This window comes from Eumetopias jubatus, unplaced genomic scaffold, assembly GCF_037043125.1.
Source record: "Eumetopias jubatus isolate StellerSeaLion01/CBP00866 unplaced genomic scaffold, mEumJub1_p1.0 scaffold_17, whole genome shotgun sequence".
Taxonomy (NCBI): Eukaryota; Metazoa; Chordata; class Mammalia; order Carnivora; family Otariidae; genus Eumetopias; species Eumetopias jubatus.
The window spans coordinates 27,455,327-27,471,829 of record NW_028274823.1 but is presented as its reverse complement, the minus strand read 5'-3'; the positions used below and the strand labels follow the sequence as shown (position 1 = coordinate 27,471,829).

The following is a 16,503-nucleotide window of genomic DNA, read 5'->3' as shown; positions in this document are numbered from 1 at the left end:
CTGTCCATAGCAACCCCAGGACACATTTTCCTGTCTGGCGTTGTGAATGACTTTCACCCCAGACCGTCTTTGAAGCTGGCCATGCTGCAGCCTCACCTGCACAACTTCGTCAAAAAAAAAAAAAAAAAGTGCTGGGGACTGAGGGTGGGGGTGGGGGTGGGGCTGGAGTGGCCCCTTCGGTCTGCTCCAATGCCTTGGTGGGTTGGGGAAGGGCCACCTCCCAGGATGAGAAGGCAGCTGGCCTCCTGGGACCCACTAGCCACTGTACAGTCTCTCTCTCTCTCTCTTTGTTTTAAAAGATTTTATTTATTCATTTGAAAGAGCGAGAATGAGAGAGAGCACATGAGAGGGGGGAGGGTCAGAGGGAGAAGCAGACTCCCTGCTGAGCAGGCAGCCTGATGCAGGACTCGATCCCAGGACTCCAGGATCATAACCTGAGCCGAAGGCAGTCGCTTAACCAACTGAGCCACCCAGGCACCCCTGAACAGTCTCTTATTCACACTCTGAAAACCCCTGAGCTCAGGCACCAGAACAGAGTTCAATTCAGGAGCTGAGTGTTGCTCTGGCTGGCTTTCCCACGTCGAAGCTGAAGCTGGGGATTTTTTTTTTTTTAAAGATTTTATTTATTTATTTGACAGAGAGAGACACAGCGGCGAGAGAGGGAACACAAGCAGGGGGAGTGGGAGAGGGAGAAGCAGGCTTCCCGCTGAGCCAGGAGCCTGATGCAGGGCTCGATCCCAGGACCCTGGGATCATGACCTGAGCCGAAGGCAGACGCCTAACAACTGAGCCACCCAGGTGCCCCTGAAGCTGGGGAGTTCTTTGGGCTCAGGGAGACAAGCTTTTTGCCCTTCTTCTCCACTCCACCCTCAGAGGCCCATTTTGCTGAACAGAGGCAGAGGACACAGCCACGGGGGTGACTCTGACCCCCTTGGGCATGGTCCCAGCAATCATACATACCCACATTCTTCCCAGCAGCCACCCCTCTCCACCCACGAGCATCCCACCCCACCAAGCTGCCAGCACTGTAAAAATTGATCTCTTCTAAAAATCGATCAGCCAGCCTTTTCTCCATGGGGCAGGTTCGTGGTAGAGCCGCACTTATTTTTAAAGTCTGATAGCGGCGGCCTATTGTGATCATTTAAACAGAATTCTTTGAGCTTTAGAAATCCCTTCTATAGGACGGCCATGGAGAAGCCAGCTAATCTCAGAGTCGGAGGCTCACTGCTTCACTGAACTGGAGAAAGCCTGTTTACGCTAGCCTGAGCCCTTGATGTGAGAGGGCTTTTTAAGGACCTTGTAATTTTTCTGGAATTAAACCTCCCACCTCTCCTTACATTCCAGATGTCATTACAGTCAAAAGTCATAAGAATCTGCTTCCCTGTGTGGCTGGCCAGGGGGGTGGGGGTGGGGTGGGGACGAGGTATGTTTCTGTGGTGACTTGTTTGCGAGAAAGGTTTTCCCCACCCCTCTCTCCAAAGGGTGAGGATTACATACACAGTCTCCTACCTGAATGACAAGATGGTTTAATCATCGGCCATCCTCACCCCCACCCCCAGGCCGCTTCCCACACTAGCTTGGTTGGTGTTGGTAAAAATCACTGCCCAGCACCAGCAAACACTGCGGTTTCAGAACCATGGGGGGGAGGGGGGTGGGTAGGGAGGAATGTAAGGGACAGGTCAGGAAATAAATGAATGCAGCATAAGCTGCTTCTTCCTCTTTTCCTTTCTTCTTTTCTTTTCTTTTTTTTTTTCCTGAAAGAAAAAAAGCCCACTGGAATTGTCTAAACTGCAATGTAATCTCTTGCTCATTTAAAAGATCTCATTTTCTAATCATGTGCTTTGAGACATTTAATACTATTTCAATTATGCAGAGGAAATAATATAATTCCTTTATTTGAAGAATGATACTGAGCCTCAGAGATCAGTTAAAGCTGCTGGAACGGGGATTCTTTATAAACTGTGTGGTTCCCTGCCTTCAAACAGCTGTAGCTGTACGCAGATGGAAAAACATTTGGTCAGAAAGCAGCAAATTAGTGTTTTTCAGGACAGAATTCAGCTCCCACAGCTCCTGCGTCTCTCCATTCGGCTAGATTTTATTTCTTCTTTGCATTGACATTTTTGCAGACCCAGTTCATGCCGTCCTTTGAGGGAAATGGGCAGAGAAAGGCAGTGTTAGTTGTAAGAAAAGCACTCCACACTCAAGCCCGGGGAAGGAGCGGGGGTTGTCCGGGTCCTCCCTCCCCAACCTCAAGCTCCAGGGAGTTTGCTTGCCCCAGGGGCCCACCTGGGTGACCAGGGACAGTGGCCTCCTGGGGAGGAGAAGGGGGGCCTCTGAAAGCACAGGAGGGAAATGGGAGGGGGAGTGCCCAGTGTCTGAACTTGAGATGGATCCTCAGGAACTCCCTCTGAAAAAATAAACACATCTGCCTGGATCCAAGACCTGATTGAAGAGCTATCAGAGATTCCAGCCATTTTTGGCTTTTTCTAAAAGCTGACCTTTGCCAGGGCATTAAATTCTATAAGCCACCCTTCTGGTGCCCCAGTGTGTTTACAGTGTGACAGTGTACACTTGGGTTAAATTAAATTTTTTTGGAAAAACAAACCAACTGTAGTGTGTGTTACTAGACACACACTGGGGCAATGTGCATTTATTTCTCTTCGTGCAGCACTACACATAGGTTTCAAAGGGCTGGCCTGATTCTTGCAGCTTTAAGCACTACCAAGCTGAGGGACTGGGGAGAAGGTTCCCTTAAAGGCACAGTGACCTTGAAAGTGTCCTCTCTTAGAAGGCTGGAGAGGGACAGGGGTAAAAACCACACAATGCCTACAGCCACCTGGCAGGCAGCATGATTTCCCATGGATGCCAGGCCTGCCAGAGATGACCTCCTTTTCAACCCCCTCTGGAGCCATCCCTGAATGCTCTCCCTTTCCCCAGAATCTCTCCGACCTTCAGGGGTGTGCGGAGTTCCCTCAGAAGCCCGGAACAAAATCAAAGGAGGCTCCCGCAATGAATCCCTTTCCTCTGGCATCTGTAACACATACTCACTGAGGTCCCGGCCACATTTGCACATCTCAGGGCATACATGACATGCAGAGCCCGCATTTCCTGTGACCATGGAGCTAGCAGTTGAACCTGAACAGCTGAGACAGCTTAAAGTAATAAATATCAGCTGACACCCTTGGCCGTTCAGAGCATTAATCCCATAAACAATACATCACTGCAAAACAACCAGCAAGCATCCTATCTCCTGGCTAATCTGACCATAACCTGAATTTACAGTGATTAAAACTCTGTCAGTTGCCATCAGAGCACTTGGGCAGGAGAACCAGGTAATCTGTTGGCTGTCCCAGGGCAGACCTTAGGGCGTTTGCCAAGATGTGGCTGGCCACCGCCTGAAGCCCAAAGGCGGACAGCACCTGGCAACAGTGGGGGCAAGGGTGGGGGGTGCTGAGGTGGGAGAAAGGTGGACTCCAAATGTGTCTCCAGTTACAACTGGGTCAGTTCCTTACTGTGAGAAGCTGAGGCCAATTTTAAGACCATTTTATGAAAAGGATTAATTTAAAGAGAAGCATGTTTAATTTTAGTAGCTAATTGGTTTCCAGGAAAAAAAAAAAAGATCACCTGCCAGGAGACAAAAAAGATTTTACAAATAAAAGAGGGATGAATGAGATAACCATCTTCTCTTTGCCTTCGAAGCTGAACAGCTCAGCACTTGTGTAGCACGTTCCACCTTCAGGAACCCGTACAAACACTGTCAAAGGTGTGCACCTTCATATTTTCTCCTCTAAAGAGACTTGCAGATTTTATCAGATCATCTTCTCAGAGAAATCAGGAACTGTTTTCCCACACTACACGAATGGCAATTTTTCCTCTTGTTTTATGGCTGATTATGGGGGGGTTCTTTTATTATATGTAACTGAACATGAATGCAGTCAAAGAGATAGGAAAAATATTTACTCAGCTGCAGGAACCCAAAGCAGAATGCGGAGGGTGAGGGGCAGCCTCTTCCTGGGTATCTGTTATGGAGGTGGAGGGGACTTCAAGCAGGGAGCCCTGCTGGGAGGCAGTGTCTTCCAGATGTCTGCGAGGGCCAGGGGTGGCAAAGCCCTTCCAGCCACAGTCTTGCCGACAGAGGGCGCTCAGAGGTCAGGCCCCAGCGGCTGACCTGCGGGCCCCCGGGGCCTCCACAGCTGTGGCCCGTAACCTGAAGGAGTGCGGGCAGCACGCGGAGATGGAATCGGGACAAAGCCGTGTGGCTGCTCTGGCTCTCGGAGGCTGCCCCGGTCTCAAGTGTCTGGAGGTTGGGGAATGGTCCCTTTCCTGTCACTACGCAGAGGAGAACCTGAGCTGGAGGTAAGAGGTGTCGGGGAGGCCATGGTTCACGGGCTGATGCCTCCTCAGTCAAAGCAGGGACAAGCTGTGCCAAGTTGCCCCCTGCAAAGGAAAGACAGTGGTGTTGCCCAGGAGCCCTGACAGGAGGGTCCGTGTCGGACTGGCCTGAGGAGGTGTTTACAGAACCTAGCCTGGTATCACGGTATCTGGCCTCCAGCAGACGTGAAATTTCTATCTTTTTGAAATGAATCCTCGTAACAACGCTGTGAAGTAGGTACTATTCTAATTTCCACAGCCCGGAGGAGGAAATGGGGAGCCAGGGTCGTGGGAGGCAGAGGCAGGCCGTGAACGCAGGCCAGAGCGCCAGCCCCTGGGCTCCCCAGGCAGCCCCACTTCTCAGGGAACGCCGCCAGCTTAGACGACAAGGTGCGGGTCACCCTGCAGCTGGGAAAGGGAGCGGTCCAGGCTCTGCGTGCTTAGGATTTCCGGCTGACATGGGGCCATGGCACAGGCGGGACCCCCAGCCAAGTACCCTGCACCGCTCTGCTGCCGCTCTGGAGGGGTCGGAGGCTATTTTTGGTCACTTAACTCTCAAGATTCCCGCGCTGCGTGTGGAAGCCTGCGTATTTCCCTCGCTGCGAGATCCCAGCGGATGGGCTATCTGCCAGACCACCGCCGGCAGCGGCCGCTCCGCACTCAGAGGAAATGAGCCCAGGGACCTTCTGCTCCCCATGTTTGCGCTAGTGCACCCCACTGCGCTTGCCTGAATTTGGAGACGCAGATGACTGAGGAAAGGTGATTGTCTACCTGAAGTAGGTTACTGCTCTGCCTCCAGATGAGGAAATGAACTCATAGGTTTGTTGAATGGTTGAACCTTTATTGTTAAAAACTGGTTTGACCAAATTTCTGCACATTTGATCTCTGTCATGGGATGACAGTCTTAGGGCATGGGTAGTCCTCCCCGGCACCTCCTCCTGACCAACCTTGCTGAAACCCAACTGGAATTGATTAGCTTCAATTCAATAATAGAGACTAGAGTCCTTGAACCTCAAATACTGAGCTTTGTTTAGCATCATGGAAAGGAAAAAAATTTTACATCTTACTATGTCATGATATTGTTCCCTATGTTAAACACTGGGAAAAATACAAGGCTGCCCCTAACCATCTAGGTGGAAATGTAGGAGTCCAGGACCCCTATGCTCCAAGACTGAAGGTGCAATGCCCCTTTCTTTCTTTTAAATTTTATTTATTTGAGAGAGAGAGAGCGAGAGCGCACGCACAAGTGAGGGTGGGGCACAGCAAAGGGAGAGGGAGAAGCAGGCTCCCCACTGAGCAAGGAGCCCAAGGTGGGACTCCATTCCAGGACCCCGGGATCGTGACCTGAGCCGAAGGCAGACACTTAACTGACTGAGCCACCCAGGCGCCGTGCGATGCCCCCTTCTATGGGAAGAGTGACGGTACTGCTCCTTTGAACTTGTTCTTTCTACCAAGCATCCATCACTGCCTGATGGTTGGAAGGAAGCAGTAGCAGCCATGGTTGGGCAGGCCTGGTTTTGAACGTCAGAAGGACTACACCGTCACATCAGTAATTGCTTTAAGATGACGAGGAGCTCAGACCCCTGCTGAGCATCACAGCCTATCCCATCATGCCACAGGGTCCCAAGGGCCAAGGAGCAGCTTGATGCAGTGTACGTAAAATACTGCTCACTATTATATTTTTTTTCTGGTGACAAAGGTACTGCACCAGAGAGGTAGCAAAATCACATGTTCCAAGTTTGCTTTCTTGGTCTATAGAGAGGTTTGAAAATTTAAAAATAGCCCTGAGGTCTGACTTGTAGATAGGCAGTTCCATGTACACTTGGAGTCAAAAATAACTGACGTCAGGCCTTAGAAAGGAGGGGTAAAGGTCATTTTTTAAAATATTGAAATTCTGTTGGCTTATTAAAGGCAAAGTCCCCTAGATCAAGGTTAAAAAAAGAAAACCCAGAAACTTGGCCAGTGAACGTTTAGTGGCCATATGCAAAGCGCTCTGAAAGACAGCTCCCGCATCAGGCGGGGCTTAGGTTGCTGGTGGTCCTTTCTATGTCTGAGATGACTGTGAGCCCGATTACTCCTGTTTGGAGCAGGAAGATCGGGGATGTGGGAGAGATGTGGGAGAGATGGTGAGCATCAGGTGGAGGGCACGGAGAGCAATCCGCAGGAAAACCTTCCAGTTCAAAGCTACCGGTGTAGGCAGGACTCCGTGATGACTGAAGCTAGAGGCCAGGCTGAAACTGCTGATTTCTGCTTTGAAAGGAAATTCTAATCCAGTATAATTTCACTTAAACACACATGGCATTGTAGAGAGCGAATATCTGCAACCACCTGAAACTACAAGAGCAGAGGAGAGCCATGCTTCGGGGTTCCAGTTCAGGTTTGTAGGTGGAAGAGGGATCAATTCCTCTACCTTTCTCTGGCTCTAAGCCAGATCCTCTGTTCACCATCTTCTAGACATGCAGGGGAAAGAAGAGCGTCTGGAGCTAGATGCTATGCCCTGGGGCAGGCTCTAGCCCCAAGGGCCCGGAGGGCGGATGCCCCCATGTCTGTAAGGCAGTGTGGCCGAGGGGGCTGCAGGTTTCCCATCCCAGACATAGTTCAGTTTCTCCTCTCTCTGCATTCAGCTCCTTGACATTAACTGGGTCTCTTCTGATCACTCCTCTGGACTGTGGGCCTCTCAGCAGGACAGAGTTTCCAAGATTGATGTTCTCCTTCAGCTTCTAGTGCCCTTTACCTAAGCTCTGCTCTTGACAGTTTCCCATGAAAACCTGCTTTAATCACATGACGGCCTGGCCTCCTCATCACCATCAATCAGGCAAAGAAAGACCTGTTCTGAACTCTCCTGAAGCCCCCAAAAGTCCATTTCCATATCCAGAGCAGGGGCTGTCGAACCACACATATTTATTTGCCTTCAGAATATCAGGTAGAACAAGAACCTCGAATCATTCCCAGGAATCACTAACTTTCTTCATCTCAAATCATGTGTTGGAGCTACTCTGCTATCAGTCCTGAGGGTTTGGCTCACCATCTAGCGGACCCGGGCCTGCTGCTCAGCTCACCCACTGGAGGGTGTTACTTATCGGTATGAGACAGGTCTCACAAATGCATTGAAGATGAAACACATACACTCAAACACAATGTAAATAGGGACACTGTCTTTGAACACCTGAAACTGTAACAGAAATCCCAGGTCTTTTTAAAAAACCTTGGTACATTTTCTTTCAGGGTCATTAGAGCTGTGGTGCCAGATGTTACTTGACCCATTTCATGTCTGATCATTTTGGTAGGTTTGCCCATTACTGACCAGCTTTCAGGGGGCAGTGGGTGGAAGAGTGGGAGGATGAAATAGGAATAAGGGCATTTTAGCAATTATTACACAGTATCCATGCCTGAAAGTGATCTTATGGACATTTTTCTAGTGACGTCTTTCATTCTGAGGAATACTTAAAGCCTTAATTAATCAGAATCATTAAAGGCCTACACTTGAACTAAGCAATGCAGGAAAAGAATTCCAAGTAAGTGACTCTTTAAAGTGAAAACCAAGAAACTGGCTGAGTGGGCAGGAGCTGAGGTCAGAGGCATTACCTGAGGGAGGGACATGGTCAATCAGTGCCTCACAATGAAAAAAGCGTTTCCACAGAAAACTCCCCGACCTTTCTCCAGTCCCCAAAGGTTACCATTAAAGGACAATAGACAGCAGATTCCCTTCTTAATTAACATTTTTATTAAATAACCCATTTCAAATAATGGTTAAATTCTCTAAATTTATATCATTCTATTAACCATAATCTAATCTCATTAACCTTGAAATCCCAGTCTTAACTACCCAATTCTATACACCATGGTACTATCTACTAAACTAATTAAGTGACCTTCAAACTATTTCTCCTCCGTATAAAATCATTATTTTTCTTGTTCACAGTTCTTTGTTGTATATCTCTTGATATCATTTCCTGTGAATCTGGTTGCTGAAGGTCCCTGATCTGAGAACATTCTGCACAAAATCAAGCCACACATGACATCTCACTTGATTCAAACTGGTTGATTTTAAAGCCCTCCCTTGCCTACCCCCACCCTCAGTCTGATAACTCACTGCCTCTTTTTTGGCATAAAGATCCTGTGACTTGAAGGGAACTCCACTTCCATGGTGGGTGACACAGCCACGAACACCGAGCTCTCTACCCTCCTAATCTCTGCCTGACTGGAGAGGGGCAGTGGGGGTAGTGGGGGCTGGGCAATGAGGAGTGCTCATTGCCCAGGCTCCTCTGAAGAAGCAAGCACCCTTGACTTGAATGCCAATACTCTAAATACTGATTCTAGATAACTCTAGCCCTCCTTTTGACATCCCTAAGGCTGGCTGAAGAAAACAAGAACCTCACTGCTAATTCCAGCTTTGCTTTTTCTTCCTTTCAACACTCTGGCCCAGTGAAGAAGATTACAGAGCTGTCAATTCCCATTTTCTCAGGAGTATGCACACAACATGTATTTTCGCTAGTACCACCTTTGGAGTCTGCAACTCAAGACATTTTCTACCTCCCCCCCCTTTTTTTTAAATTTTTAAGTTATCTATACCCAACATAAGGGCTCAAACTCACAACCCCAAGATCAAGAGTCACACACTCTACCAATTGAATCAACCAGGCACCCCTGTTCTCTACTTTCTATATTATTTGTGTTTTAAACCATTTAGAGAGGCAGAATCCTCTTCCTGAAGTAGTTTGTACAAACACAAGAAAGCTATTTATCCTTTCCTGGGCTGCCTCGTCACCAAAATAACCTCAGGCCTCATGAATACCATTTTATGCACAATCCAGGGAACTGCCTTAGGCAAAACTTGGGTTTCTTTTTTTAAGTGAGAAGCTAAATAAAATGATCAGAGTTTACCTATCAAAAACATGCTAGGCTGGGCGCCTGGGTGGCTCAGTCGGTTAAGCGACTGCCTTCGGCTCAGGTCATGATCCTGGAGTCCCGGGAACGAGTCCCGCATCGGGCTCCCCGCTCAGCGGGGAGTCTGCTTCTCCCTCCAACCCTCCTCCCTCTCATGTGCTCTCTCTGTCTCTCATTCTCGCTCTCTCAAATAAATAAATAAAAATCTTAAAAACAAAAACAAAAACATGCTGGGCTGTAGTATACTTGTTGGACCAGCTTGTAAATTAAGCTGAAAAATGCAGTTAATTTGAAACCTGGTAGAAATATAATCACATATGTGATTGCAATTTTATAGAGGAGGCTTGAGAAGAAAAAACTAGTGTGATCCGTTCCTTTGTCCAGTGGGATTAGGGGAGAGGAAAGAACTTTTCAGTTTTTAGTTTTATATACTTGTACATGATTCACAATGAGAATGTATTACTTTTATAGCCAGAGTCTAGGATGGAAGGAAATACGTTAAGACTGAACGCCTGCCCCCTCCCAATCCTAAACCTCACAAGGACCCACAGAGCTCTGGCATCTGTTCTGGGGATGCAGCCAAGGGCCTCTCTGGCTATCTGACAGCCCCCATAACACACACACACACACACACACGCACACACACACACGTGCATGGAGAGCTTCCCAGGGTGCAGGTATTGAGGAGTCTAGAGGAGGAGGCGCTCATCCAGGGCGGACTGGTCTGCCCTCTGATCTAGAGGCCAACAAGCATAGAAGCAGGCTCCAGCTGTTTGTGTAACAAAAAGAAAAAAGCCAAAGCAGCAAACAGATGGAAGAACTGAGATAATTCTTGGAAGTGACTGTTTGATTGAGATAAAAGCAGTCCGGCAGTTTTAAGACCAATCAATGTCAAATGTCTTAGAAGGGAAATGGAAGGAGGCTGCAGGACAAAAATGGAGAATCAAATTGCAACGACCCAAGTTGAGAGAAAAGCAAACTGGCCGTGCTGTTATGACACACGCCATATGGCAATAGGGGAAGATACCGTTTCTTCAGATGTTGCTAATCCCCCCCCACCCCCACCCTGCCCCTGGCCCCAGCATCCTAGAGTAGTACTGTCTGGTTCTCACAGCACTGTGGCACCTCCCTGGCAGGTATACCAGATGTTTAAATTGAGGCATGTCGGCATGCTGGGGCTCCAGAATAAAGAAGTAGCCCTAAGTGTCAACTGGTTTGAGGCTGCTTGGTGGGAAGCATCAGAGCTGAAACTTTCTCATTCTTTGAGGATGCAGGCTCTCAGGTAGCTGGGATACAACCATTTTCTGCCCTAAATTAATATCAAGTGAGGGGGGACACTGCTTTTCCGGTGTATAGTTCCTCAGTATAAAGCATGGGGCTTTCTGTCAGCAGTAGCCTCCCAGTGGGAAACCAACCTGAAGCAGCAGGAAAGAGACACCAGCCCTGAGGGCAGGGGAGTTAGCCAAGAGAAAAATCAAAACACTTCTAGGATAACTGGTGTGCATGATTGTTGACAGCTGTTACCTTGGGAGCATAAGTATTTAGCATCCATAATATTAGACACAACACAAAATCCCCAACCCAGTCATCAAACAATCCTAGTTAGAAAGCATCTTCAAAGGTCTTCTGTTCTGACCTTCTACCCAATGGGGTAGTTTGTCCCTTGTGTGGGGTGGTTTATCTGTGGCTTTCCTGGAATAGTTAATGATTATCAAATTGGTTGCTAAGTAAAAAAGAACCAAACTCCTCCATGCCCTTCACATCCTGGAGCAGTTCATCTGCCAATCAAAGGCTATTTGTTTCATATCTTTTTCTATCTAGCTCAGCTCAACCAATGAGACAGACTACGTTGGCTGGGTTCCATGTTGCCAGGTAACCAAGCCTTCTGGTAATCTCACCTGAACGCCCTCTCCTGTGAGAGCTGAGCAGGACTGGATCTGCCAGACGCGGTCGCGGATGGTATGCAGGTTTAGTCCTTCTGCAATTTCAGAGGCAGGGGCTGCCGTGAGCAAATCCTGCTTGTTAGCAAAGATGAGCACTGGCACACAACTTAGTTTTTCTTCCTCCAGTAATTCAGCTAGTTCCTGGATCATTTTGGGAATGGATGGGAAGGGAAGGATAAAATCTATGATATTGAATCATGTATTTCTAACTAGGGAAAAACAGAAGTGTTAAGCTGCTCAACTAGCAACTTCTAAGGGCAATGGTTCTCAAACTTGAGCCTGGGGAAGAATTCCCTGGCAGATTCCTAGGCCTACCCCAGAGATGCTGACTTTGGAAAGTCTGAGGTAGGGCCTACGAATCTGCATTTCAACACACTCTGAAAGTGGTTCTGCCATGGATTCAGAGATCATACTTTGAGGAACACTGTTCAAAGGAGAACACAAGTTGTGGATAGAGATTTAAAACTTACTCAAGGTTGTTATCTGCAAATGACTTTCAACGCATGCGTACGTGCACACACACGCACACACACACATTTTAAACTGAAAATGACAGTGACTTTGGAGATTATAATGCCGCTTCCTCAATCTCTACCTTCAAAGCATGCATGCATGTGCATTGCACTTCATCAAACTCACATCCTAACATAACTATCTTAGTCCATCTGGCAATATGTCTGATGTTTTGGTTATTGGTTGGGGTCTTAACTGTATGTTGATTCTGTCTGCAGTAAGCATAGGAGAGGGTGTATATTTACCTACGAGGACCCACCTCTTTCCTATTAAACTCATATTTAGCTGCTTAGGACACTGGAGCTGTCAAAGGGAACTGGATGGTTCAAGAGGCAGATCATCCTATTAACATCCTTTACCTCTAAGCTCATGTTTAGCATTGCTTCTCATGAGTGATGATATAGAAATCATCAAGGTAAGGTAAGGAGTTCTCAACTTAATTTTCAGGAAAAGGCAACATAAACATGGGGAATACTACCTTTGGAAGACCATCTGTGGTAATTTAAGACACAGGCCAAGGACTCTGCACACTTCTCTAAAGAGGTCATTCTATTCCTTGCTTCTTATCAGTATACTCCATCTGGGTAAAATGGTCAATGGCCCACTGCTTCTCTCTTTAAAACTGTGTACACAAATCTCACCGTGTAATCATGTTGACATGTACTTTGCATGTAAAGCCATATTTGGGTTCTAAGTCTATCTATCTCTTGGCTTGGAAACAAGGGCAGCTTAGTCTTGGCTTGCATATTTCCTCCCATCCCTTCAAATTTGTCAGAGGTACCCTTGGATCAGTTAAGCTGCTATTGAAAAATGTACATAGAAATGACAAGTGAATTGTTCCTCTGGGTTAATTTCTAAGTGGCCTGGGAAGAAACCTGAAGAGCTTTTAAGCATGGTGGCAAGTTCCATTTGCTTATATCTTATTTATTTAATTTGACTAAAACCAAAAGGCTGTAATCAAAAAATAATTTGAAGAACTCTCAACTAATTTCCTTTCCAACAACCTTTTTTTAAACTTTTTTTTTTTTTTTTTGCAACTGGTAGTTTTGCTTGCTTGCCAGAATGACTGTGTTGTTTAAACTGCAAAGGTTAAACAAAAAATGCCTCCCTCGCTCTCATACATTTACAAGGTAGATTAATGAATACCCAGTTATTTGGAAAATATCTCAAGAGAAGAATTATTTACCTGACCCGTCTCTTCAAATCTTTTTCTGTCTGCACTGTCAATTACATATATCTGTAAGGTAAAAGGAGAAGGTTACTTCAATAAACAGATATAGAAGAAGATAGGGCACCTTCTGCAGAAGGAGCAGAGGATCCCCAGGCAGATTTCTCATTAGCACAACAAATGGAAACTGAGCTGAAAACTCTTACCTCATCTATGGATGCAAAATAAACTGATGGATTGATTGATTGATTGATTGATTTAAGGGGGATACCCAGACAATATGTCCAGCAAAGCTCCAAAGCAGATGTCAGGAGAGCCAAGAAGGATAAAAATGGGTATATTTATTGTGTATTCACTGAACATTCTTGCTTAGATTTACCCTATTAATCCTCATTATGACTCTATGAGATAGATTTCATTATTTTCCCATTTTATACATAGATAAACATAAGCCCAAAGAGGTTAAGTATTATGCCCAAGTTCTAATAAGACTCCGATTCAAACTCAGGCCTGCCCGAAAGTAAAGTCCACAGGTGCTCTTGAGCACTCTGCTGTTCTACTTCCCAAATTGTCAGGAAGGGATGGTGTTTTGAGGCATTTACAAATACCACAGTCCTGGAGCATCATGGCTCTGAAAGTACATTCTGCAGTATTAACTATACGCTGACTTCAGGTGCCAAGGAGGGAGAGCCACTGATCTCCATTCTATTCCCACCTTCTCAGGCTTGCTGGGAGGTTAAGATCAAGCATTGGAAATAGCAAGGGCACAGGCTCTGCCAGAAGTAAGAGAAGTCTCAAGAGTCACTGTAAATTATAAATCCCAAGCTTTCTTTCCTATCACTGAATTTTATTAATTGCATAAATAACATCCTATAAGAACAAAAAGGGAAATGAAGACCAAAGAAGAAAAATCACCTAAAGTTATAGAACCCAAACACATTAATTAAATTTCTTGTGAAAGTTTCCTTCTAATTCTTCTTCATAATTAAAAAAGAAAATTAAAGATACAATTTTGTTGGCCTTTTAAAAAAAATATTTATTTAAGTAATCTCCACCCCCAATGTGGGGTAACTCATGACCCTGAGATCAAGAGTTGCACACTCCTCTGACTAAGCCAGCCAGGTGCCCCTTGTAAGGCCTTTTTTTTTTTCACTAAACGACATATTAAATGTTTTCCCAGTTGTTAATCTTAAAAATTATCAAATTTGCAAGCTTTCTTTAAAGAATTTTGTTATTAAACTAATGGTATTATAAAAACACTCTTTTAAAAGAGCATATTCGGGGCGCCTGGGTGGCTCAGTCGTTAAGCGTCTGCCTTCAGCTCAGGTCATGATTCCAGGGTCCTGGGATCGAGCCCCGCATTGGGCTCCCTGCTCCGTGGGAAGCCTGCTTCTCCCTCTCCCACTCTCCCAGCTTGTGTTCCCTCTCTCGCTGTGTCTGTGTCTGTCAAATAAAGAAATAAAATCTTAAAAAAAAAAAAATAAAGAGCATATTCACTCAAAAACAACAAAAGGGATGCCTGGGCGGCTCAGTGGTTAAGCATCTGTCTTCGGCTCAGGTCATGATCCCAGGGTCCTGGAATCGAGTCCCACATCGGGCTCTCTGCTCAGCGGGGAGCCTGCTTCTCCCTCTGCCTGCAGCTCCCCCTCCTTGTGCTCTCTCTCTCTGACAAATAAATAAAATCTTTATTATAAAAAAAAACACCAAAAAACAGACTGTAAGTCTCACCTCTCCCTCCCTTCAATTACATAAACTGGTACACTGTAATGCACACAGGCATTTCTGTATGCATGTCAAATTCTGTGCTACTCTGAACGTTGGCTCTCTTTTGAAAAAAAAAAATTAAAATTCCCTTGCTTGATGTTCTCTCATTTAGAGTTACTCATGCTAAATATTATACCAGGAACCAAGTCTCAGCCTTTCCTATGAAGAATACCCTATTTTCTTTCATGGAGAATCACAGGAAGAGGAAAGATTTACGTGTTTGGTCTCGGTGGTTTTTTTTTTTTTTTTTGGCAGCCTTATTGTTGTTCTATTACTCTGACTCAGTATCAATACATGCATTAATGGGCTCTGCCCACAAATACTCCAGATTTGATGCTGACTGTCTGATAAGTCAACATGAAGAACATGGCGGTAGCTTTGTTTCTCTCCTGGAGGGCCTGGAGTTTTGAAAGTAGCAGGCATTGTATACACATAGCTGTGGAAAGAAGGAATGCAACGGGAAGTAAACCTCAACTCTGTATACAGAGTTGATTGCAATTCGTGGGGAGTCTACAGTGGGTTAGGATGATCTTCACTCAGCCAACAGTGCAAGATGGGAGGGAGGGAGGCAGGGAGGGGCGGGTGTTGGCTGGGAGGGGGTTTTGGGCTCAGAGGGCCGCCTGAAGGCAGTGAGCAGGTCAGTGGGCAAGAAAGAAATTACAAAGTAGGAAGAACTCTACTTGGGAGCAAAGGATGTGAGTAAGAAGGGAAGAGTGGAAAGGGAGGCTGAGACAAGGCTGAGAAGACAAAGATATAGTTAAGAAATTGATGTTTTATATGATGAAACACAGACAACTGGAGAGAAAGGAGGAATGGAAAGATGGTTTAAATCACAGACAAGAAAGATCAAATACCAGTCTGAAGGTGAATGAGAAGACGTTTTTAACTTAAAATTGCTAAATTACTTGCTCTTTATTGCTTTGACAGGAAATTTCACAGGAAACATTTTCATTGAAAGTTTCAAAAGGAGGAGGCACCTGACTAGCTCCGCTGGGGGGAGCATGTGACTCTTGATCTCAGGGTCATGATTTTGAGCCCTATGTTGGGGGTTGAATTTACTTAAAAAAAAAAAAAAAGATTCAAAAGGAGGACTTTCCTAAACTGCACATAAATTCTATCATTTAGTATGTTTCTCACATAACTTTTATAAAATTTGAAATTATTACACAATAATTCCAGGAGAGAGTCTATAAAACAACTGCCCCATTTATTAAAAGGGCCAAGTGAAAAAGTCATTAGCACAAGCCAGTCTCTGGTGATCCCACAAATTTGTTTTTCTGCAGTGGCATACTCTTTTCCCTGTCACCTGCCTCTCCAGTGCTGTCCATTGTTTTCACATTTTCACCCAAGTATCTGTTTTCTTCTGGTCAATAGCTAAGGATAAGGTTAGTCTATCTTTTTTTTTTTTTAATAGCTGTTAATCTAGTCAAATAAAACTTTTTAAGAAACTTTATCTAAAAACAAACTACTAATGAAAAAAAATACCCTGGGGGCACCTGGGTGGCTCAGTCGGTTAAGCGTCTGCCTTCAGCTCAGGTCATGATCCCAGTGTCCTGGGATCGAGCCCCGCATGTTGCTCCCTGCTCAGTGGGGAGTCTGCTTCTTTCTCTCCCTGCTCTTGCGCTGTTGCTCACTCATTCTCTCCCTCACTCCCTCTCAAATAAATAAAATCTTTAAAAAAAAAAAAAAAGAAAAAACACTCTGAAAGTATCAGGGAAAGTTAAACATTTATAGTGTTTTTTTTTTTTAAGATTTTATTTATTTGAGAGAGAATGAGAGAGAGCACGAGAGGGAAGAGGGTCAGAGGGCGAAGCAGACTCCCCGCTGAGCAGGGAGCCCGATGCGGGACTTGATCCCG

At 45.7% G+C, this 16,503-nt stretch overlaps 1 protein-coding gene across 1 annotated transcript in view; it reads right to left on the bottom strand.

Annotated features, from left to right (window-relative positions):
- Positions 1–1,435: 1,435 nt before the first annotated feature.
- ARL3 (ARF like GTPase 3) overlaps positions 1,436–16,503 on the bottom strand; it is a 36,804-nt gene continuing 21,736 nt past the window's right edge. The window contains exons 4-6 of the mRNA XM_028098681.2: positions 12,900–12,950; positions 11,156–11,341; positions 1,436–2,142 (exon numbers count right to left, since the gene is read on the bottom strand). Of these exons, the coding sequence (XP_027954482.2) occupies positions 2,095–2,142; positions 11,156–11,341; positions 12,900–12,950 (285 nt within the window). The 3' untranslated portion in view covers positions 1,436–2,094. The remainder of the gene's footprint in view (positions 2,143–11,155; positions 11,342–12,899; positions 12,951–16,503) is intronic.